At 37.8% G+C, this 25,173-nt stretch overlaps 1 protein-coding gene across 3 annotated transcripts; it reads left to right on the top strand.

Moving 5' to 3' along the window:
• Positions 1–1,262: 1,262 nt before the first annotated feature.
• ZNF507 (zinc finger protein 507) lies at positions 1,263–23,888 on the top strand. Of its 3 annotated transcripts, XM_040615242.1 has the most exons (8): positions 1,281–1,316; positions 2,176–2,311; positions 4,820–6,951; positions 8,103–8,208; positions 13,768–13,882; positions 16,189–16,293; positions 19,519–19,653; positions 19,788–23,888. In XM_040615242.1, the coding sequence occupies exons 3-8, from the start codon at positions 4,825–4,827 to the stop codon at positions 20,149–20,151; spliced, it is 2,952 nt and encodes a 983-aa protein (XP_040471176.1). In that variant the 5' UTR covers positions 1,281–1,316; positions 2,176–2,311; positions 4,820–4,824; the 3' UTR covers positions 20,152–23,888. The 3 variants fall into 3 exon arrangements, with proteins under 3 accessions (XP_040471177.1, XP_040471176.1, XP_040471178.1); XM_040615243.1 differs by lacking the exon at positions 2,176–2,311 and having other exon boundaries at positions 1,263–1,316; XM_040615244.1 differs by lacking the exon at positions 16,189–16,293.
• Positions 23,889–25,173: the final 1,285 nt, after the last annotated feature.

Below are 25,173 nucleotides of genomic sequence, written 5' to 3'. Positions count from 1 at the left end.
GTCTTTTTTAAAAAAGCCTTACTAAAATTATCTTACAAAAGTTATCTTCCCAAGTCACAGACTGTAGGATAAGCTTTGAAGTGTCTTAAAACTTAACACAAATAAAGCTTCATAATTCAAGGAACTGAAGCAACAATGCAAAATTAGAGATTAAATAATGCCTATTGAAAGGATGGCTAAATCCATCTCTTGAGTAACACCTGATTTACCAGTATTTCAAACACATCTCCTACCTCTATGAAACCATATACAGTTATTTACAAAACTCCCGGCTGGGGGAGGAAGTAAACTTGCAAAAAGTTGCTACAATTGTTCCAGGTCCCCCCCAAATTCAGCTGTAGACCCACATACCTGAATGCACCTCAAGGCTTTTTCAAAGAATTGAACATCAGATTTCACTCACCCTCACCCAGCTGGGAACCACTGCTGAAACTCATTATCCCTCTGTCTTTTCAGTTTATATGAAATACCTCATAAATTCACAGCACATAACGTTCCTGACACATAGCTCCTAAGGTCGCCCATGACATACCACATACGCTTTCGACTCCACATTCCTGCTAATATTTTTTTTTAATTGCTAAACTTTGTCAGTTCTCTGCAGTTTACTCTTGGAAACATTTGCATCCATTTGCCAGTTTAGACCCAAAACGCGGTGGTCGCTGTGGTGTTGTGTGAGTTTTTTGTTCGGTTGGGGCCTTTTTGAAGCACGGGTGTTTACCAGTTGAAAACAGTGCCGAAAGGAAACACTTTTTGGGAGAGCCTACACCATTTCGTGAAGGGCATCGCGCTGCCTGGCGTGGCACAGACGTGGCGCCACAGCTGCAAGGTAAACACCCAGTATTTTGAGATTTGGGACAAAACCACCAGCTCAAGAGCCGTCAGGAGCGGTGGTGCGTTGCTGTTGTGGCTCCGCGCTGAATGAAAATATGAGTTAAGACGACAAACGTGTCGATGGAGCCACCTCAACCTGCAGCGCCCAGGCAGGAGGCCGGTGGAAGCCGCCTGTGAGAGTGCCAGGGGAGCACAGCCGCCCCGCCGCATGGCTCCCGCCCGCCTTCGCGCTGCGGCCAGCGTGGAGGGAAGCGCCCGGCAGCGGGGCGGCAGCGGGGCGGCAGCGGCCCGGGGGCCTGGCGCGACGGGCGCCGCGGCGGCGGCCGGGCGGGCTGCCGGGCGGTGGGGGCCGCGCTCGTCTCCGTGGCAACGGCGCGGAGGCGGCGGCGCGGCGGCAGCGTCCACCCGCCGGTCACCTGACCCGAGCCCGCGGGTCACGTGATACGGTCTCCATCGTCGCCATCTTGAAGCGGTGGCCGGGGGTGAGGAAAAAAAAATTTTTTTTCTTCTTTATTGAAAGCCAGGTAAAAATCAGGGGCGGGCCCTCGGCGCCGCCGGGGCGAGCGGGCGGTGGCCGGCCGGCCGGCAGGTAGGGCGCGGGGCGCGGTGGCGGGCAGGCCCCGGGCCGGCATGCCGCAGCCCATGTGCGGAGCCGCCGGCGGCTGCGGCTCCCGGCGGCGCCTTCCCCGGGCCGGGCCCAGGCCGTGGCCGCCTCCCTCCTTTTCCTACCGCACCGCCCCCCCGGCAAGCCAGAATCCCCGCGGCTCGCCCGCCGGCGCGGCGGGTGCTGCTCCGAGCCCAGCCGGTAGCGCCGAGCGCGCTGCTTGAAGGCCGCGCCGGCGGCACCTGCCTGATGTACAGCGGGGGCGGCCCCGCGGGAGGGGGGAGCCTCGGAGCGGGGTCCGGCGGATCCGCGGCCAGACGTGCCCGAGCCGCAGTCCCGGGGCAGGGCCCGCGCCGGCGGGGGCGGCAGCTGGCAGCCCCAGCTCCTGCTGGAGAAGTTTCCCTGCCCTCAGGAGCCGCGATGCCACCAGACCGGCCTGCCCGGTGAGGCGGTTGTGCAACGCGGCGGTTGGCTTTTCCCCGACCCGGGGCGCTTCACCCTGGCTCTGCCCCCCGGGTGTCTGACGCGGGCGGAGCGGGCAGCTCCAAGGCAAGAGGCGCTGCCCTCTGCTCCGGATCTTGCCCCTTGGCACCCCCAGACCCTGCACCTTAACTGCTGTGTAAGCGGCACCCGCTGGCACAGCCGTTTGCCCGACTGAAGTTTTATGACATTGAGGCGTCTTTGTGCTTCGTGAAAGTAATGTAGTTACTAAAACTCAATTTTTGTACAATTCTTAGCCCTTTAAAAAACGAAGTCTGCAGCAGTAAGCGCTACAGCTACTCTAAACAAAGAATGACGTAACACATACATACCATAGTTACACCTGTGGTAACTTCCAGCAGCTACAAGCACCCCAGATCGATGCATCTGAAGGTACACGCTCTGTTTTCATTTTTGACACAGCAATAGTACGTGACAGCGTACTTCTTTTAGGGTCAGACAGACCATACAATATTTCATCTTGGTTTCTGTGCTGCTTTCAGATGAAAAAGAGGAAATATTTATCTACTTAGCATCACTTACAAAGTTTTAAAAGTACTAAGTATAAAGTAGCACCGTGGGCTTATAAATTTCCTTAACTCATTCTCAAATTGGAAATATTTCTATTAGACATTATTCCTTTGACTACTTCATGTAATGTTACATTTGCTTTCAGGGGAAAAAGCACATTTGTTTACTTTTCATAATGGTTTTTGAACATATTATAGCCAGTATGAAACAAACAGCAAAGTATTTTTGTATAACTGAATAGGATAGTTTTCAAATAACAGCCTTAAGCTTCTTTTAAGTTAATGCATAATCAGAGATATTACATGAAAGGGGTATAATTTTTCCTAGCCACATAGACCAGTTAGTCATTCAATATACTGTGCCAAATGCATAACAGAAACAGAAGCAGAATATGCACATCAACATGTCTATTGTTTTATGTTTTAAAAGTTAAATACTTGGATGTTTCACTATAAGTCTATGGACACATGCATTGATTCCTGTTAATAAGATGATACTGAACTTGAATTAAATAAGCTGGCTATTTGGTATACTCTTGTGTAAAATTATACTTTTTTGTTTAAATATTATTTAATTTCTGTCTCCTACAATTGATCTACTATTGCAGTGCAGTATTGATCATTTTTAATCTGTTTACATAGATCCAGCTAAAGTCATAAGGCCTTAAGTAGCTTGGTTTTCTAGTTATCATGGATCCAACTGCTCTATGGCTTTATTTATAAACAATTTTATTAAATTTTTCAATTTTAATGTAGGTTATAAGCATTGCCAAGTAAATAATCTTAAAACTAACACTGAAAAATAGTAACATTGAAGGGAGTAGTCTTGTGTTCCTTAATGATTCAGAATTCACAAATACTGATGCATTTTCAGTCTGAAATATTTTACATAAGCATATTAGTGGTGGACTTGGCAGTGCTAGGTTTATAGTTGGACTGGATGATCTTTTCCAACCTAAATGATTCTGTGATTCTGAGAGGTGTGAGTGATACTAACGTAGCTAATATTGATAGTTCTGATGATAACCTGAATTGTAAGTTGAATGGCAAATAAAGGTAATTTGAATAGTTCTGCCCAGAATTTTTTTTGTAGAGGGAAAGGGGCACCACAGAACCCACTCTTATATGTCTGTTCATTGTATCGCTGTATACTGAATCTGTAAGTAGAAAAGAATGAATTTCATGGTTCTTTAGGACCAGTTCTGGAAGTTCTGGTTTGGCCTATGTATCTTTCTGGGGAAAAAAAAAAACCAATAATAAATAATCCACATTAAAGAACTTGGGATACATTTTCAAAGATGACTGACAAAAGAAATACCTGGCATCTCTTTACTGTCAAGGTTTTTTTTATATATAGTATATAAAAATACATTTTGTGTATAAAATATAGGTGTGTATATATAGTGGAACTCAAATAGGTTATTTTTAGCTATTTTTTCAGAAGTAAATTTCACTGTAAGACTTCTTGTCCAACTCCTCCACCCCTCACCCCACAGCTCTGCCCACATCACAAAGTATGTTTTCATGTAAATTTATATATATTGGCTTCTAACTTAACCTCCAATAGTACCACGTTATTGCCTGTGGTTTATGGTTAGACATGTTTAAAGGAAGTGTAAGTGGAAGTAGTTATTGCCTTTAGCATTCCCTCAAAACAGAAAAAAATTACTCTTTATAACTTTAGTACCAATTGATTTTCCCTATAATTAAGGAATTGTAGAAAAAGCTACAATTAGTAGCTTTTCTAGAAAATGACATTTATAATAAGTATGATTTGACATGTGAATGGTCTTTAATATAGTCATAGTGAAATGACTAATGTAAGTAAATACCAGAATTACTTTCTTTTCCTAACATTTCAAGGAAAAAAATTACTTATTTTTGTAAATTATGTTGTTGCAAATTGTCATGTGCTTTAGGAGACATTAGTGTATCAGAGTAAGTACGTTTGAATACATTTTCATATTATATCATGGTTTTTAAATGTAAATATGCCAGTTACTATTGATTGGTATATTTAAGTGTCTAGCATTCAAATATGTGGCCCTTGTAAAGAAAAAGATAATAGCTGTAACAATGCTAATCAGCCTATATTTGACAAATATATATCTTGCCCTTGTACAACTTGGAGTCAGGCTGTTACAGGCTCTCATGGAATTAATCTGTCCAGCTGTATTGAATAGCGTCTATGCTATCCACTAAATGTCCTCAAAATCTTTGGCTATTTATATGGCTGTTCTGGCAGGTTTAATTAAATTAGTGGCATTAGGCATCCATATTTAGTAGAGGGAGAAATCTAAATAGGACTGGGTTGTATTTTTATGATTGTGCATGTATAAATATTAATTTTTTATAAACCCCTTTCTCCTAGGTATTATGGAAGAAGGAAGCAGTGTTGCAGTATTGATGCCAAATATTGGGGAACAGGAAGCTGTGCTGATTTCTGAAACAGTCATTGGCCCAACACTGCAGAACAGTGAAGATCAGAGAAAATGTAAAACTGATCCACTAATCCATGTCATCCAGAAACTAAGCAAAATAGTGGAGAGTGAGAAGTCACAAAGATGCCTTTTAATAGGGAAAAAACGTTCCCATCCTAATGCTTCTGCACAGTCTTTTGATGCAGATGATCTTTCTGAAATCCCGGCTAAAGCAATTGAGCTATCTGTTATTGCTACTAAAAAGACTGAAGAGTTACAAGCAGATTATTTTGTGACTGAATGTCTTCCACAAAGCAAAAAAAAAGTGACGTGCTACCAGTGTAGTCTATGTAAATTTCTATCACCTTCTCTCTTGACACTACAAGAGCATATAAAACAACATGGGCAGAAAAATGAAGTGATACTAATGTGCTCAGAATGTCATTTTGCTTCCAAAAGCCAAGAAGAACTTGAATCCCACTTCCAAAATTACCATGAGAGTGATGGTAAAAACAGCATCCAGACAAAAGTGCAGCAAGGTGTAAATGTCGCAAGTTCGGTTTTGCAAGGGCCAGTGGAAGGAAGTGTCAAATCAGGGACTGATCAGGCAGGAAATCTGGACTGTAAAGATGTGACTCAGTCTACTAATATGCCTGAAATGGGTAGGAGAAAATGGTATACTTACGAGCAGTATGGCATGTACCGCTGTTTAATTTGTCGGTACACCTGTGGACAGCAAAGAATGTTGAAAACACATGCTTGGAAACATGCGGGTGAGGTTGATTGCTCCTATCCTATCTTTGAGGAAGAAAATGAAACTGCCAGCTTGTCAGAGACAGTAGTAACTCACACACCTCATAGCATGGATACAGTTGTTCTTTCTTTGGAAAACAGTGAACTTGATATCCATAGTGAACCGTCTCTTCAACTTCAGATTTGCAATTCTGAGCAACTGTCTTGTAAATCACCAGTAGGAACAAATGTAAAAGAGGAAGGGATGTTAAATCAGTCTGTAGTGCATTCTCCTACTACAGAGGTTTTAGAGGAGACTGTATCAGATACGGAACAGGATAATATGATAACTGATAGCCTACTTTCATCAGCACAGAAAATCATCAATTGTAGTCCAAATAAAAAGGGTCACGTTAATGTAATAGTAGAGCGCTTGCCAGGTGCTGAGGAAAGTATCTTACAAAAGCCTTTTTTGATGGACACTGACACTGAAACAGAAAAAAAATTGATCTCAGAGGAGTCCCGTGTTACTTGTGAAGAATCTGATGAAGTTTACTGTTCAGATGAAATTCAAGAAGTAATAATAGGATGGAATAATACCGAGAAGAAAGATAATGAATTAAGCTCTAATAAAAATGTGACAACTGATGAAAATGTGCCTCCTGCACGAAGAAGGACAAATTCAGAGTCTTTACGACTACACTCATTAGCTGCAGAAGCTCTTGTTACAATGCCTATCAGAGCTGCAGAGCTAACAAGGTCTAGCTTCATGACTCTGACTGGAGAAGATGCTGTGGATGCAGGTGCAGGACAGGGAGAAGCCGATGGCCCATGCATGGCTCATTCTAAAGTGGTATCCTCACTGAAGAGTCCTTCAGAGGAGTTTAGTGGCTTAAACCAAAGTGAATGTGCAATAGTTGAGATACAGAAAGAAAGGCCAGAGTTATCAGAAGCGCCAATTAAAATGGGCATCAGTATGTCACTACTTACTGTCATTGAAAAACTGAAGGAGAGGACAGATCAGAATGCTTCTGATGATGACATTTTGAAAGAATTACAAGACAACGCACAATGCCAAAATGCAAATGATGCAAATATTCCTGGGAGTAACCTAGTAGAATATATACCTAATGTAGATCGACCCTACCGCTGTCGCCTCTGCCATTATAGCAGCGGTAATAAGGGCTACATAAAACAACATTTGAGAGTCCATCGTCAGAGGCAGCCATACCAGTGCCCTATCTGTGAACACATTGCTGACAATAGTAAGGATTTAGAGAGCCACATGATCAACCACTGCAAAACAAGAATGTATCAATGCAAGCAATGTGAAGAATCCTTTCATTATAAGGTAAAAGTTCTTTCCTGTGCCTGTCTGTAATGGCTAAGTAACCTATTTTGTTACTTTTTTAATAACTGGTAATCCCTCTTTCTAACTTAATTCAGTCTGACATCCTGGCTTCATTGTTTTTACAATTGGGGATTATTACCAGCAGCACTTTCCATACATACAATTCAGCTGTAATTACTCTGCTTTACCCACTGAAGTAAACTTGCTTCCTCACCTGTGTTACCATCCTGAGAACCATCTTATGGACATATTAATGTCATGTTGTTTTTCTGCCCACATGTAGAAATTCCATTCAGGAAGAAATTAAAGCATCAGAGAACTTAATAGTTGAAACTTTAAAAGAATGCTCAAACATGCCTGCGAGTTGTGAGTGTGTGCAAAAGTAATCATGGTATTTGGGGGTAACATGGGACACTATGAAGCAGAAATTCTTTCCTTTTTTTCCTCTGTTGTTGTGTTGATCTGGATGTTCTGTAGAACTTGGATCTGAGGGATTACACACCAGAGCAGAATAATGTCCTCTCCCATTTTTATAGTCACTAGTTTAAGCATTAGTGCTGGTGAGTGTGTTCCTGTGTATGCAGTTCAGTACTTAGATAGCATCAGTATCCAGCTGTGCAACTGAAACTCTTTCTAGGCAATGGTAGCACAAATTCTGCCATATTTACTGCTGTTTAGTCCTAGTTTGAAAAACTGTACAGGTAGGGTGGCAGAAGGATCTCTTTCCTCCCCAAGCAAGTGGAAACAGGTATAATGTATTCTTAAGTCACTGGGTAATATGAAAATTGAGTCAATTTTCACAGAAGCCATCCTTTAACATCTAATCTAATAGTGCTTTTGGAGCATAATAATTTTGGAGGAAGAACTGTTTGCCACTTGTCTGTGGGAATGGGGAAAGAAGGAAGTTTGTTTTTTAAATAAACACAAATCATATAATCCTCTCAGTCGCTGTCATTAATTCTTCATGTTATTAAATAGTGTGATTTACTTTGTTTCTAGTAAAATTATCTGAGGGCTAATCTTTATATACACATAAAATTTGTAACAGTTGTTATTAAAACTTGAGTAACAATGTCACAAATTATTGCAATATTTGAAGTGAACAGTGTAAATTTGTAGTGTGTGTTTAAATGTGGGAATTGTTTTTTCAGAGCCAACTGCGAAATCATGAAAGAGAACAACACAGTCTTCCAGATATCTTTTCAACAGCTACATCTAACAAAGTAATAGTTTCCAACGAGGTAGATGAAAGAGAAGGTACTGTTTATATTTACACTTGAAATTACTGAGAGTCACTCATAACATTACTTCTTTTTGCTCTATTTGTGTAAAACTGGTTTTAAGATCTAGTTCATGCTGAAGTGTTTTCATGCCTGTTCATAACCTTAAATTTATGTTCTTTCCAGAATGAAAAACTTACTATAGTCAGTTTTGAGATACCTTACTGACATTTATTGGTAGGCGAGACGTTTTTAGCCCCTGTAATTGGACCTTGTGTTTCTTCTTAAGAAAAAATGACTGGTGAGGAGTATTCCTCTGAATTTTTAAGAAAAAAAAAAAAATCCCCTCTTCAACAGCTACAGTATTTTCCAAATCACCTACAATAAACAGAAGGAAGCCTTTTTTTAAACACACTGTGGTAATGTAGTTTACTGTTAGCATACATATACAATACCATCCGTTCTGTGTTTAGAAATTTCTGATTAATTATGGTAATGTCCAAAATGAGTCACTCGTTTTAGCCCTAGAGAGGCCAGTGTAAGGCATTCCAGAAATTCAACCAGTATCTGTAATAGTTTCCAGGGTAACTGTAGGTATGCATTTCCTAAATGTCTGTTTTAACTGTGTATCTGCTTATAATTTAATAGTGTTTGTTTTAAAATCAACAACAACAAAACCCAAATACTTGATGTGTTAAGGTAGTGAAATAGGAAGAAATAGCCAAATGTTGTCGTTTAGGAGAAAATGTGGTCTCAAAATCCTTTGAGTATCCTGGAGGCCTGATATTTATTATTGCAGCTTGAATGCATCCTCTTCTCTGGTGAGTTTAAGTTACTGAAAATATTTACAGCATTTTTATTCTGAAGGCAACACTGTAATTGTTAGTATTTTGCAAGCACTGTGGAAAAATCCTAGTAATTATATCACCTCTGAACAACTGTGGGGTGAAGTATTTCCTTTTTGTGCATATACCTCTGTTCTGTCCTAACTATGTTTGTTTAGATAGCAAAACGTGCACTATAATAGTACTTAGAATGCAGCTGAAATTTCTAGGTTCAACTCTCACCTGTACAGCTATTCAGTGAGTGCAAAAATAATCGTTGAAATTGATGCTGCTGTGTGTGGAAAAAGGTACTAACCAGTGTGAGCTGGGCTGGATGACTTCAACCAGTAATGATTTGTCCAAAAGCAACATGGTACATGTCAGAATAGAATGAGCTCCTTAACTCATAGCCTCTTTTTCTGGCTTTCAGTACACAAGTTAGAAATTTAAAAGTTAATTACCTTATCAGCCTCAGGTAGAATGACCCTTCCCAGCTCATTTTTTGCTCTCATCAGTGCAGAAAGCATTTAAATTCAGGAAATTGATCTGCAGTGCTTATTACACCCCTAAGACCTAAGCCTGAGAGAGCCATCTGAAGTCAGGGAGAGACAGGAAAAAGGCTAGGGGAGTGTCTGCTGGTAGTTGGGGATGTTCCTTCTCCATTAAGTAGTCGTTTTTTTCTTCAGAAGAAATTGCAAAAATGTTTCTACAGAAGTGATAGGAAATAAAACATTGTTAGTTTAGCTGGTTACAAACACCTACGATCACAACTTGGACTATTACTTCTGACAATGTTTTGTTTTAAACCAGTATTTTTAAAGATGTCATAATACAGGAATAACTACCTTGCAACACGTGAAACGTCAGTTTTTGGGGAATACTGTACCTTTTGAGCTCAAGTCCTGTTAAGGTGACTGAAAACCAAGATGTCTATCGCTTTTGAAAATAGTATGTTTTAATAAGGTGGTTTTACAGTTTATATTCTGATCTTGTAACTTAATCTCCATGAAAGAGGAGCCCTTGTTTGAGAAAAATGCCTGCTTTCAATTTAATTACTTTTGAGATTTTTTGGTTAAATATTTTTTGCTCATTATTATCTTATAAAAGTGTTATAGCCATGCACTTTAATTGATTGTTTACCCCACATGAAATTTAGTGATGTGGCTTGAATGAAAACAGTTCTTTTAAACTTTTATTAACTCATCCTGTGGAATGCTTAAATTATTTCAGAATCAATTTATAATCAAATTGCAACACCACTGCAGTACAGCAATCTCTTGTCAAACAGATGTCATCCCTATAAAGAGACACAAAACAAAGAAGTTTATGGCATAGCATCTGTTTATGTGAAAGATGCCTGAGCTGGAACAGTTTCATTTCTTGCTTATGAAATAGTTAGCCCTAAAAGTCTCTTTATTCATCATGGTTGTACAATAAATTAAAAGGAAGCATTATGAGACTGGATATGATCGGATTGTAAATGTCTAATAATGAAGGAATAGGATAATAAGCAGCATTACAGGAGCACCTGTTACTGCTGCTAGAACAAAGATCTGTCATTTCCATGTTTGCTTTTAGGAGACCTGATATCTTCCATCCAGAAAGCAAAAAAGGCCCCAAACCCAGAAGAAATAAGCCAGTGGAGGGAGTGGGGGACATGACTGCTGTTTTGCAACAGCAAGAGATTATATGATGTATTATAATTCATATGTATTTTGTTGAAGGAATAAATATAAAGTGGTGATTAGTATAAATAATTGCTCCTGTGTGCGTGCTACTGGCTGGTTAGTCACAACTGTGTAATAGATAATATCTTTGCATAACGCTTTAAAAAATCTCATTAGATACTGTTTGTTTTAAGTTGCCTGCCCAATAAAATACCAGATTCGTAACAGAAAATACATTTAGAAGCAGTTTATTCTAAAGCTGCAGGATTTCAGATGGAAAACCCATTCAAACACCAATGCAATAGCTTAACCTTCACACAACCCCTGTTCTCCCACAGATCTGCAGCTCAGTGGCTTTGTACTCATTTGAGGTCTTCTCCATAAATGTGCATTCATTGAAGAATAATTGTAGAAATATAAATTCCAAACTCTCCAAGTGTATAATCAAGATTGTTTTGATAGTTCACATTAAAGGGAAAAAAAATATATAATTTTTGTTCTATGAGCCTATCGTAGGAAAAAATGTGATATATTTTACTTCGACTTCTGAAGAGTGCCTGTAAAATATTACTTCCATATCTTCATAAGAATGCTAGGAGTGAGCACTGTGTCATGTTTTAACAGAAAAAATACAAAATATTTTTTCTGTTATCTTGGTACACACAGAATTATTTAAATTTTATTTCAGACTGTATTTGGATTGCTATCTTATGGCATACTATATATTCTTCAGAATAACCCTCTGGGGGTTATCAGCCCTACCTAATTACTTTGCATCTTAAACCAAAAGTGCTGAATTTTGGAGTGAAAGTTTAATTAGTGGTAAATTTCCCTCACTGTTAAAGTTAGCTGTGTGACTGTTTTCCTCAGAATAACATATCTCCAACTTTTTTTGACATAAATTCATTGCCCACCTGTGGGGAAAAAATAGCAAAGAGAAAAGGTGAAATTCCATTTTGGATGACTCATTCTACTGGCTTATTCTGAAATGTTTCCTTAAGAGTTTTACCTTAAAGATTCTTAATTGTTGCTTTGATAATGGGAAAATTCAGTCAGGGTTTATAGAGTCCAGCATCATCAAGAGGAAACTCCAGAACAAAATTATCTTTACAAAATCTGTTCAGTATTTTGGACTCAGGAGATGGAGCTTCTGTTTTCAAGGTAAACTCTATAGTTCCTCCTCAGGTCAGTCAGCTTGTCTCATTCCTCCCTTCTTTAGCTAAAAAGAATTGGGATTCAAGGAGATGGTAGAGGAGGGGTTTTCAGTCAGTTTTTCTTACTCCAAACTGGAGAGAGGTTCATGGTATTTGGACCCAAGCAAGAGATGTGTCTTAAAAGTCTACTTTCTATCTTTTTGGACAGTCACTTCAAATTTCAAGCTTGTTTGTCTTCTCAAACTGCAAGTTGGAACAGTGGCAGACCGACCCTCCTCTCAGTGTGACATGGACCTTCACTGCTCTTGACCTTGACAAACCTTTAACAGAATTCCTCAGGATTCAGAACAGAGGGTTCCCATTTGGGAAATTAGAACTTAGATTTTTTTAGAGAGGGGAGTTATTTCTGGTTTGGGGAGGAACTGGGAGGCCTGGGAAGTAGATCATTTTCTGATATTATCAGAGCACTTAAGGCAGTATCTACTGAAAAACATCCAGCTAATACACCTTTTTCCATTCCACCTAGGATCTTCTGCTGTACCCTACTAGTAGTAAACCCGTTCACAACACAAACTAATGATTTTTTTCTGCTAGAGACATGTTTCATACAAGCAAGAAGAGTTGCTGAAGTCTGTTCTTGCAAGATTTGAGCTTTACTTTGTCTCCCACACATTATTTATTGAATTGTATATTCATCTGGCTTTGTGGGTGTACTTCAGTAATGATCCTTACCCACCAGAGAAATTCTTTAAGGATCTGTATCAGAGTTTCTTCAAAGCCCATGTATGTAACTGAGAAACATGGCTTGACTGTTCAGCTGGCTAATAAGAATGTGATGTAAAGATAAAATGAACTTGAGCACCCTACTTGCACGTGGAAATAAAAGAAAAAAGTAGAATTATGCAGGCTAGTGAAGAGGTTAGATGCTGAAAGAAAACCCCTTTATTTCCGTTTGAGTTTTTTTGTTTTGGTTTGGGTTTTTTGGCACTAGTTCTGATTTAAACAGCTCCAACCTTGGTGTCCCTTCGTGATTTTGCTATTCCCTCATTTGGGGAGTGCACGAAGGCTGCATGATAGGCTGGAATGGAAAAACAACTTATATAAAAAATACCATACCTCTTCCCAAATGTTAATATTTTAACCCAAATCAGTTCCATTATTCAGTAAGGGAGCAGGAATAGGGCTGTTTAAGTCTACACACTTACATCTCAAAAATACTCAAACTGTGCACTTCCAGGCACACATTTTCCTATGTTAAATCAGTCATTAGCCTTTGTCTCTGCAACTATTAATTTTTCAAGAGTTTCTTTCATTCTGGAAAGAAAAAATGATTTATTTTTTTTTTTACAACTGCTTTTTAGTCATTTGGAGAAGTTCCAAATTATTTCTTAACACATCCGGTCGGTATCTGTTTGTTTTACCATCTCAGATCCTTCTGAAAGTATGAGTGGATTGGATGATAAAGAGAATGTAGATGCTTCAGAAGGCCTTTTGCTTTCCTTACCTATATTTGCCAGTTTGAAACTTGTCCTTTCTCAGTGCTCATCGTTTCCTTTGATTTGATCCATTCCACAAAGCAGTGAAACTGTTGCGTTCAGCAGTTCCCACATTTTATCACCTTTTGCTGTAACACAGAATTTTAACCCAACTGCAGGAAGAAGGGAAGTCTGCATAGACAGAAAGAATAGGTTTTCTTAAAATTTTAATAATTCCAGTAAAAGGTAAGGGGAATACAGAACGGCATGTTAAATAAACTACACCTTTATTATCTCTGTGTCCATTGTCATTTTGCTCCAAATACTTTAATAAAAGTATTAAATATTTACAGCTATTTAGAAGTATTACTTTAAAACGTTAATTTATGTTTCATAATTCAATTGTGCTGAAATTATCTGAGGACTCCTTACAATGCTGAATGCAACTCTAAAATAATGGATATTGTTCCATATAGGAAATAAGTCTTCAGTTCAGAAGCTGTATAGATGTGATGTATGCGACTACACAAGCACAACTTATGTTGGTGTACGAAATCACAGACGAATTCATAACTCAGATAAGCCATATAGGTAAGTGTCTCAATATGCCTGGTTTACTTATTTTAATTAAAAAGGATACTTAATTGCTCATGCATTTTTGAAGATAATGTTAAAGAATTCCAATTACATAATTTTCCTGCAAATTTGAAGTAGCCACGCTTGCTGGTTGACTCAAACTATGCAATTAAGATTTGCTAACTTTTCCAGGATGCATCTTTTGCTGTAATAGTCTACTGCTTGTTTTGTTTGAAGCATTCAGATGCGGAAAGAGAAATAATTACATTTTAATATTGAACTTTGGCCAACAGTAATAATATATTTCTTGAACTCCATGCACACTTAAGTTCATTTTGGATTTGCTTTAGTGCAAAGTGTTCTCCATTGTCATATTGCTACTTTGCACATTGGCTGCTACAGTGTGGCAAAATTCTGCCCTTTGTTTTGTCACCAGTCCCCTCATCTTTCTCACAGGTTTCAAACCATATTAACACAATCACTTAGAATCAGATCTTATAACTTTTCTACAAGGGAGTTATATGGTTTTCTATAGAAACTTTGATATATAAAATCACAGGTAATAGTATAGCTCAGGTCCCCAGCAGAAAAATAAATCATGCATTTTTCTATTGGTTCCTGCATAAATTCCTACAAATTCAATCTATGCTCATTCAGTGTGGATCTCTGTCCCTCTCTAGTGGCTGGAAAGTAGATCTGTGTTAATAGAATTTTTGAGCTAATGTACTTCTATGTTTTTAATACAAATTTTGAAAACTCAACACCTTGAAATGCTGAGCACAGCCAAGGACTTTCTCTTTTGGATAAACAAACACGGAAGACGTGTTTTATTTTGATTTGTGTATTATAGTGATATCCCATAACACTAGCAAAAATTTGCAAGAAGAGCAAATGTGGAATACAAATAGATATTTTTTTTCTCCTCAGAATCTTCCCTATTGCTGTTATTTGTAACTTAGTGGGGCTGGAACAGCAGATACTGTAGAGGGTCTTGTATATGGTAGTTTTCTGAATTGGTGTTAGGCAGCCTGTTTGATTCAGGTACCCTTGAAAATTTTCCATTGGTGATATAGACTGCTCCATACTAAATGTAAGCCCACTGAGCTGGCTTGCTTTTCTGATTATTTTTTCATAAGCCACTTAGACAAATCGGCAGACTTGATAGGATGCTTAAGCCACAGCCTAAAAACCATAAGGTTCCAGTATTCATAGCATTTCTCCTTCTGAAACATGTATTCCTCGAGCCTTTCATAGTATCATATAGCAACCTACTATACTGCTGTCTTATTTATAGCGGTAAACATATTTTATTATTTGTTCAACAAAAATTGCTGGAAATTAAATGCCTTCAGTGATGCATTTTTGTAGATTTGATACCTTCTGGATTTTAATCGTGCACAATTAAGTCCTTTCAAAAATCAAGTGAGTAATCTCAAGTTAAGTAGCCTGCAGTCTTGAACTCTTTCACACCATAGACCAGACTAGTAAATATTGGACGTTTTACCATTTCAGAAAAAAGAAACAACTGAAGTCCCTAACAAATATGCAGAGTTCTAGCTGAACTTGATGGCTACTGTTTCATTATGTTATATGCATGAAGCTTGTGTTGGTAGTATATTGGTATTTATGGGTAGCATAGTATTTGTGTAATACTTCAGGATCTAAATCCATGGATCTAAATCTAGATCCAGCCTGACTGTTTTATTATTGTTTTTGTACAAAAATATTGTCACAGAAGTAAAAAAAAAAAAATTTAAACAGCATGGTGTGACATCCTTAGGGCACTTGAATCTAAACGTGTTGATCTTATCCCTGACTTCTGTATCAGATACAATGCTCTGAAACTTAGACGTTTTATTTCTAAATAGATAGTTTGGCTTTTTAAACAAACATGGGTGTTGCTTTAAGTAGAACATTTATTCTTGAGGAACAAGACTCACTTCTAAATACACTATGTCCCCTATAGCTCTTATGGTCATATTCCACCTTTGCATAACATATCCAAGCAACTTGAATCAGGGCTGCATCACTTCAAGTGCATCCATCTCCCGTGTACTTCATGTTGCTTACCAGTGCTTAGAGCAGGAAGGAACAGAGTCCATGTGCCTAGTGATTCTTGCTCAAAAGTGGAGGCTTTTTTGGGCTGCAAGTGATTCTCATGGTCCAAAAAATGAAACAATGTCATCACTTGGACTTCTGTAAATATTGCTAGTTTTTAACTGTAGTCTTTCCAGATAGCTTTGCTTTCTCATAGATTTTTATTTCTGGAATAGTGTTAGCAGTTAATTGTCAGATTAGTTTACTTGTTGTTGTCTCTTTAGATGTCAAGTATGTGACTTCGCCACCACAAATATGAATAGCTTGAAATGCCATATGAGGCGCCACCCCCAGGAGCATCAGGCAGTGCAGCTAATGGAACAGTACAAGTATGTAACAGTTCTAATTTGGCAAAACGCTGTGATAGTAGTGATTTTGCTATGTTAAGATACAAAGCAGGGTTCATATTCTGTTCTCTTCCCTCCTAGATTCATTCTTTGTTCCGGTGACTTTTTTTTCTTCTTTTTTTTTTTTTTTTTTTGAGAGAGAGAGAGAGAGAAGGAGATTTGATGTGGCATCCCCAGGTGATGTTTATGCTAGCTAATTAAATGCATCCATGACCTCCCTTTGGTACAGTATTCAGCTTTTTCTATCCAGGATGCGGTGGTTGCATATAAACTGCCTATTGCAAGTAGTTTCTGGACCGTGTTAATTGCCAGAGCGTGCCTGGAATTGTTTGGGAGGATGCAAGTGCCAAAACCATGCCAGGAGCACCTCTAACATTTAACGTTATAGACTGTTGAATTCCAATACCCAGGAATGTTCTCTGACTTAGTTTAATATCCTAGTCTAGGCATGGCCTTTGCATATACATGTTAGTTAGAATCTAGATTGGCATCACACTGCCCTAGTTAAGAATTAGTATGACTAGTCGTTATGTTTAAGTGATAAGCGTTCTTTATAGTCTGTCCATAGGTATGTGTGTTCTATATATATAGACACACATATATGAGAAAATTGGCATAAATACATGCAATTGTTTACTACTAATTTGCAACAAAAAATAAAAGCTGAGAAAGGAAAGAGAATGAGGAATGTTCTGAATGTTTCTTTGTGGAAGATTTTACAGACAATAGGAAGAATCTAAATAAATTACATTCAGATAAGGGTTTCTTCTCAAGAAAATCGGCTTCTACAACTTCAGAGTCCTTCCACTGCATTTTTCCTATTAGAACACATTAAGTTCTATTTTCTCTGCTGTCATACTTCATACAGTATTGTTGAGTGCTCTTAGTATTACCAAAGATTACTGAAAACCTCCACACTTTGGTCCCTGCATCCCCGAGGAAGCAGTCTATCAAGAGCTGCAAGATAATTGTTTCCTCAGTAGATCAATTTAGGATACACTTGAAGAGTAAATTTTAATAATTCAACACAGGTCAACCAGCAGGGCAAATCATGCTATAGAATTAAAAGAGTTCTACTGCTAAACTCAGTGGTAAATAATTTTGTTTCTCTGGGAATGTCTTGCATATACAGTAACTATACATTAAGTACGTGATCATAAAGGGCAGGCAGTGCATCATGCTAAAAGCTGTTGAGTTTCTGTGTCTTTGATTTGAACTGAATGCTAAAGCAGTCAACAGCACTTGGCTCATGACACTGTTCTCAGCAAAGTAAATCTGATTAGTAAATCACCTGAGTAAATTAATGTACTTCAAAAAATGAGACTGTAATTAAAAGGGGGTAAAAACAAACACTGAATTCTTGCTACATTCACCGTGTTACCAACCCACTGACCAAAATGTGTTAATGGCACAGGAAAATAATACATATAATAAGACTAGTGGAATACATGTGTGTATAGAATGGAATTAAGATTATTTGCTGATCTTTGTGTTTTGCAAAAAAATATTTTCACCTAATTTTATCTACAAATTAACTATAAGGTCTGCCTTTTATCTTATTTTTAATGATGTCATTAATTTGTAACAGCCTTATTAGAAATGTTAAGATTCTCGACCCGAGTGTGAACTTGCCTATATTTGAAAGCATCCATTTTCTTTATAAGGCTTCAGATTAGAAGGAAAAGAGAAAAATAGGATAGTACATTCCAAATCAAGTAACAGAGAAAAGTGAGCTAGAAGGATACGCTTGTTGTTCCCCAGCAAGACAGAGTTATGTGGCTGCATGAGCAAGGTAACGTACCATGCCTTCACCTAACTTGTCAGGGTTGTGCTGTTCTTCACCGTCTTCTGCTGACCAGAACTAGTTTCCTATATATGATTATTTGGAAGGCATTTAAGGACTGTATCCTGCTGTCATTAAGGGAAGTTGTAAAACCATACTGAATTGTATGTATAACACAGTTTTATATAGGCCTTCTCATGGTTCCAGGTTATATTTCTGAAAAGGTCTTAAAAATTTACAAAAACTTATTAGTATAGTAGTCATTTTAACAGATGCATCATAGTGTAACATACCGGGATCACATTGCTTGAGCAAAAAACATCGTGTTCTCATTGAGATAGACTGAGGTGCATTCCCAGCTATTCACTAGAACAAGGTCACCTTCCGTTGATCCTGGTCTTTTCCATGTGATTTGAGAAACTGAAGACTTCCAAAGTAGCAGGTAGCTAAGTAGGTTCCTTGTCCAATAGACAAGGAGCTACGCTGTCTTTACCATGAGTACTGTTCTGCTCTGGAGTAGTGTCATGCAGTATCACTCATCTCTTTCATGCAGAGGTGACTAATTTACCATCTTAGAAAACACTGTTAAAAAAACTTCTTCTGTTGTATGTTCATGTATGAAAAAAGTCCTATGGGATTTGATCAGTTCTGAGTTATCTGTGTCTGTAAGTACACACTACGTCTCTATGTAAATAGGGCATGTTCTTCAAGGTTTTGTTCTTTACTGTGTAAGATGCTGTTTTATAGGGAAACAGATTATTTAGTCTTGTGTTACCCAAGCTGATGGAAAACTCTATGGACAAAATTCTCACCTGTCTAAATCTCAACCTGTGAATATATTCAGAATCGAACTGGACACTGCTGTTGGCAACCTGCTGTAGGTGATCCTGCTTGCGCAGGTGGATTGGACTAGGTGATTTCAAGAGATCCCTTCCAACTTCAACAATTCTGTGATCCTTAAATAAACTAATATATACTACACTAGAAAACTTTGTTAGCTCAATTAAAATTATCAGTGCTAACTACAGAGCTCCTGTGTGGTTCAGAGCAATGGCAAAACGAGCTGCCTACCGGCCTGCCATGTGCCACACCAATGAACTCCATGTTTCTGCAGTTGTCAGAACTACTGCATTTTTGCAGTACTTAAAACAATTTTAACAGGCCAAACAGATAAGGTTTTAATACAGTTCTTCAAGAAGTCAGAAAAAGCAAAGTAAAAAATTCTCAGACCCTAAAGATAGTCTTACATTTCAGGATGAAACTTTGCAAACTAACTTGACTTAGTTACGAAAAGGAAAAGAGGGACCAAGAAGACAATTGACATGTATCTCTTTACTTATCCTTTTGGAAGAACTAATCCATTACTAAACAAATAAAATTTAACTTCTAAATGTTTTTCTTTTTCATTCTCCACTTTTTCCTAGATGTTCTCTCTGTGGATATGTCTGCAGCCATCCTCCATCCCTGAAGTCCCACATGTGGAAACATGCAAGTGACCAAAATTATAACTATGAACAAGTGAACAAGGCCATTAATGATGCAATTTCACAAAGCAGCAGGTATGTCTGATTTACTTTCAAGCCCTATCATCTAGAATTTTCAAGGGACCCAACTCTGATCCAAAATAAAGTTCCTGTCAAAAAGCAACAACTGTAAGTTTTTATATTTATTTCGGGTTTTATTATTATTTCAGGTTTCAAGGACAGCTTCCTGACAAAACCTTATTAGAAGGCACAGATGAAAGTACGGTACCTATACTAGGAAGTTCAGACAACTTGGTGTCTTTTACAGAGTCTATTAACCAGACTACAAATGAAATTTCAGGTTCTGATGAAAATGAAAAACCTAACTTGATGAATACCTCATGCAGTTTAGAAAAGAACTCCACTCTACCCTATCTTGGCACAGAATATTGTGTTCTTCTCTTCTGCTGCTGCATTTGTGGTTTTGAGTCTACCAACAAAGAAAATCTGCTGGATCATATGAAAGAACATGAGGGTGAAATCATAAACATCATTCTAAATAAGGACCACAGCACAACTCAGAGCACAAACTAGGTGAAGCAGTAAGATAAAGTGAGGGTTTCCTGGAGTGAATATTTTCTTTCTTTGTTAATTTTTGCCTGAGAAGCTTTCTAAGGAGAAGAATTGCAAGGAAAATTTGATTTCCCGTGGTGAGTCTTTGTTTCAGTAGGAGTACAAAATTTTAACCAGGGACCGATGAATCATTTAAGAGATAAATATGAGTGGGGAAGATCCATTTTAACCTGTTCTTTCTCTTTATGGTGCCAAGAATGTAGAATTGTTGGGGTTTTCTTTTATTGTCAGGTACTAGTCAGTAATAATGCATTAGCACCGTATGTTAAAACCCAAAGGTATGAAAGCTTTGTATCAATTGAAAAGCTTTTTTCCGCCTCCCTCTTTGTTGTTATCCAAGTATTTCAGCAAAGAATTTTTTTACCCTCTTTTTTGTGAAACTGGCAACAGACCAGATAAAAATTTTAAACTATGATCTCCTAAACCCCACTGCCTGGATTCTGGAAGGTAGGCAGAGAGGAGGCGGGTGAAGGGCATGTGTGTGCTTGCATGCAGACATAGGCGTTTCATTTTTTCCAATCTATTTTTAAGGCCTTACAAACTCCAAGTTGTCCTTCAACAAAGACTTCTATCTTTTCTCTTGATTTAGAGCACCAGGAGCTGAGAAGCCTAGAAGCATTTTGCTAATAACTTTATCTGATTGGATCCTAACTAAAAAAATTATAATTTTTGGAATGATAGTGTGTAAAAGATCCTTTATAATGATGACCTACTGTTTCTTAATGGTTTTCTTGACACATTCGGCAGAAGTATTTAAAAAAAAAAAAAAAAAAAAAAAAAAAGCAAGCTTATCATATGTCACTTTTAATTTGTGGTGATTACTTTTGCAGTATATATGAGCAGTGTTTTTTAATGAGAACAAGATATTAACAGTAATCACCACAAAGTGATGTAGATTAAAACTTTGTAGATTGCTAAAGGTGTAGGTGAGCTCGAAGTGGGATTTTGAGAAATGCCTGCGTGCTTTGGAGTTCTTTGAAATCCCACTGGCTGTCTAAAATCCTCACTTGTCTGGCAGAGCTGTAACTGTAGAAGTAATTCACTGAAAGATACAGTAATCTTCCTGTAGAAAATCATATTTTTTAAAAAAAGGCTAACTGTATTTTAAGCGAAAATTTATCCAGTCACTTGTAGAATAAATTTTACTAGTGCATATAATAGGGATTCATAAAGGGAATTAGGGATTACTTTGTTTTCTGAGGAACGCATAGAAAACTCCCTTTTAAAGCCTTTAGCTTCTAAAATTACAGTGCCTTTTTTTTCTTTTACAGTTACAGCAGTTTGCAGTACAAGACATTAATCTATGTATCATTTCAGAATATTATCATACTGGCTAATTACTGGCAACTTTGTTGAGGTTATTTGTAAAAGTTGGCTCCTTAAGTTGTTTGAAATATATGCTTCAACCAAGTGAAGTAGTAGCACTTCCAAAGAAGTCCTTTAGCAGCTAGATTTAAACTTTCTAGTTCAGGTATGTATTTCTGCTTTTGAAAAATGGCAGATGTACAGAAGCATGCCTAGTTCCTGACATGGGGATGGAGTTACCTGATTTTTAGTAGCTCACTACTTTAAAAATGACTTACTCTTAGAAAAACAGTATTTTACAGTTATTTTATTTACACTTTAGTTTCTGCTAGCAGAAATAAGCTACAACTGTAAATCTAAGAAGGTGGCATATGTAGTGTACAGTCTATTGCACTATCGCTGACTAGAAGTGGCAAACAGAAGAACAAGTCGTTACAACTTTAGGAACCAGCACAAAATCTAAAGGCCCAGGGGTAAAGGCACTAGGATTTCAAATACATTTGATGATTTTTGTTTTCATGTGATTTCCTCCATTTGATTTGTTATTCTGGGTTAAATATCTATTATTTTGTTTATAAATTAGATAGCAGAAAGTACACATTTTACTTTAAAAATTGGTCAGGGTATAATATCAAAGCATTTTTGTGTCAGATATTTGAGATATTTTAAATACATATGTGAAGTAAGTATACATTCTTTTCAGTTAAAAGTTATTTTTCATATTCCTACAGATGGATTTTGCATTTGAAAAACATGATTTATTGACACGATCTCAAATTCAGTTAGAGATAGTGAACTTTTAATGGGTTATTCATGCTGTCTTAGAGATAGTAAACTTTTAATGGGTTATTAATACGGTGTTATTGACACCAATATTTTACCTTCAATATAGAATTCATGTGAAAAGAGTACATTATCTGGAATATATCTCAACTTTCTCATTCAGGGATCCCATTTGTTGAAAAAAAATTAAAGGTACAATGAGATCCATAGTAAAGGTAACCTACCAGTCAGTATCCACAGAAACAGTATTTTGCCACATTGTTATTTTTGTGTAAAGGGATTATTATGTTAAAGCTGCTCAGCTAGTGAAAGATAGAAAGGTGAAAAACTTGCATTCATAAGCTAAGGAGGAGATGGCAGTGAAGTAAGACTTAAAAAGCAAGTAACCTTGAATCTAAATTAACAATTGTGGTGTATGTGCAAGCCACGTTTGCAGCATCCAGCATAATGCACCAGGACTCACTGTAATGGGATTACTAAACAGGATGCATCTATTCACAGTTGTTCTTTGCCATCTTGTTCCTTTTTTTTCACCGTGTGTTCCTATAAAATAGTAGAAAGTTAGTTGCCTCTAAAAACCATTATCAATCCTAACAAATGCCAGCAAATAATTCTTTCCCATATGCAGAGATTTTTTAATTTTTTTTTAACTGTTTCCATGCTGCTTGCCATTAGTTACCCACTCACAACTCCCATGAACTTTATCAGAAGTTCTGCATGTGAAGTTAATTATAGACTTAGTTTTTCTGAAAGCAAATTATTCCTCAGGTTATCTGCTTTAGAAAGCGTATGGTTGGCTTGATTGCATGTTATGTAGGGGGTTTTAAGCACATTTCAAAGTCACTAACACTGCAGTCTTCCCCTTTCTTTAAGCTTTTAAAATACTTTTGGATCTTCTGTCACAGCACTATCAGATGATCAGCTATTCACTTGCTGTTTGTTTAAATTAGATTTTATTCTGCAATACGATCTGTAACTTGCAGCTTTGTTTTAAATGCCTGTACTTCTACTAAAGAGAAAACTTCATTTGTACTAGGCTGTACTGATAAGTAGGTGCATATTTCATCTTTCCGATTTGTGCTTGGCCTGGGAAAATAGAGTGGGATTCAGTCAGAGTTATTGTATTTTCCTCTTTTCAGAAGCCCTTATTTAATCATTTTTAAAAATGTACAGTTGGTGCTCAAAGTAACATTTGTTAAGATATATTTAATAGAAATTTACATTTGCATTTGATATTCATGGACATGGGTACATGTATTTTTTTAAGAAAAGGTATTGTAACACTATGGCACTGCTTTTCTAGCCAAAGTATAAAAAATTTAGAAAACTGACATGTAAAGACTGCAGTTAATTCTGATACTGTATCTTATTAAATAGGATGACTGTCATTTTATAAAATTATCCAGCACATTAAGCTGCATGCCTTAAGCTCTCTCTAGGATTGTGTTCCTGATAGACGACTGTTTGGAACTATGAAGCAAAGTCTGTAGTACTACTTTAACTACCTTCTGAAATACTGTACAATGTTAGAATAATTTATTTTGCTTTACAGGAGTTTGTCACGTATTGACTTTAATATTGTATTTTGGTAATAAACTTTTTTTGTTAAACACTTTAGTCACTTTTATTTGACCTGTATAAAATATGAATATGGAAAATTCAAACATTGAACTAGTGTTCAGAGATTTGGGAATCTGTTTAAATCAGAAAGTATCTGAAATATTTCACTGCCATTTCTCACTCTTGTGTCAAGTTATTACAGTTTTAATACTGTTAATACAAGTTTTATAGAAGTAACTGTAGTGGTGAAATATGAGACTATTAAGTCAAAATATTTGTAAGCCTTCATGCAGTTATGATGGGACAGTGCTGAAGGACAGAACTGCACTTTCAAAATCCATAATGAAGCTAGCAGGAATTTTTTCCCTAATTTAAATGGAGTGAAAGCCTTATGCAGCTTTTATTCAGGTAAGTGGTTGACTCTTCTTTATCCATCACATAAGCTAAAACATACCTTGCAACCTAATTTTTAATATATAGCATATTTCTTGGCCTTGCTGAGCTTTTCTTCCCATCTTTTTGTTTGTTTGGGGTTTTTTTTTGGGGGGGGGGAGGGGGCGGGGGGAAGTCAAACTCAGTTGCTGCTGCTGGCCAAGGAGAGAAAAGAGAAAGTACTGCCAGAGTATCCATTGCTGGTATTATCATGGTTTACATCTACATAAACAGGCAATCTTTTTTCATTTTGTTGTTGTTATTATAGCCCTGGGCCAAATACGGTGAAGTAAGAAAAGCTGGAACTACAAATGGGTTTAGTTGCAATGCTACAGAATGCTGTACCGCGCAGCTTTTTCACATTTTCTCTAATGCAAAACCTGAGAAAAAAAGTCCCTGTGGTGTAGGATGTGGCATGCAGGTATTACCCTGTTCACCGGGCTACAATACTTTGCTTGCTTCAGCTTAATACAGCAGAAGAGCCTTGTCAGAAGTTACTTGCCCCCCCCATAAATAACCTGGTCATGTGGGATCCACCTGATACCCCAAGACACCTTATCACCTTCCCTGCTTACGAGCACTGGCCAGCCCAGCACAGGGCTGCAGCTGCCCAGGGAAAGGGCACCGTGCCTGCTACTGGGAGTTGCAGCTTTTGCAGAAAGGGGACTGGACACACAGCTTGCTGGGATAAAGCTGCATTGACCTAACGTCTGATGATTGTAACGCTCCTGGGAATTAGGAGAACAGGGGGTAGAGCCCTGCCACACAAGTGGGATTTGAATCACTGTCCTGTATCTTTGGCACGTATTTATGGACAGAATTATTGCAGAAAAGTTAACGCACCGTGCTACTGGGGTTCTTTGCAATCCCTTCTAGGCATGTTTGGAAAAGAGCTGTCACTTG

The sequence above is a fragment of the Falco naumanni genome, chromosome 15, assembly GCF_017639655.2.
Source record: "Falco naumanni isolate bFalNau1 chromosome 15, bFalNau1.pat, whole genome shotgun sequence".
Classification (NCBI taxonomy): Eukaryota; Metazoa; Chordata; class Aves; order Falconiformes; family Falconidae; genus Falco; species Falco naumanni.
The sequence above is the reverse complement of the archived record's forward strand: the minus strand, read 5'-3'. Positions and strand labels throughout refer to the sequence as shown.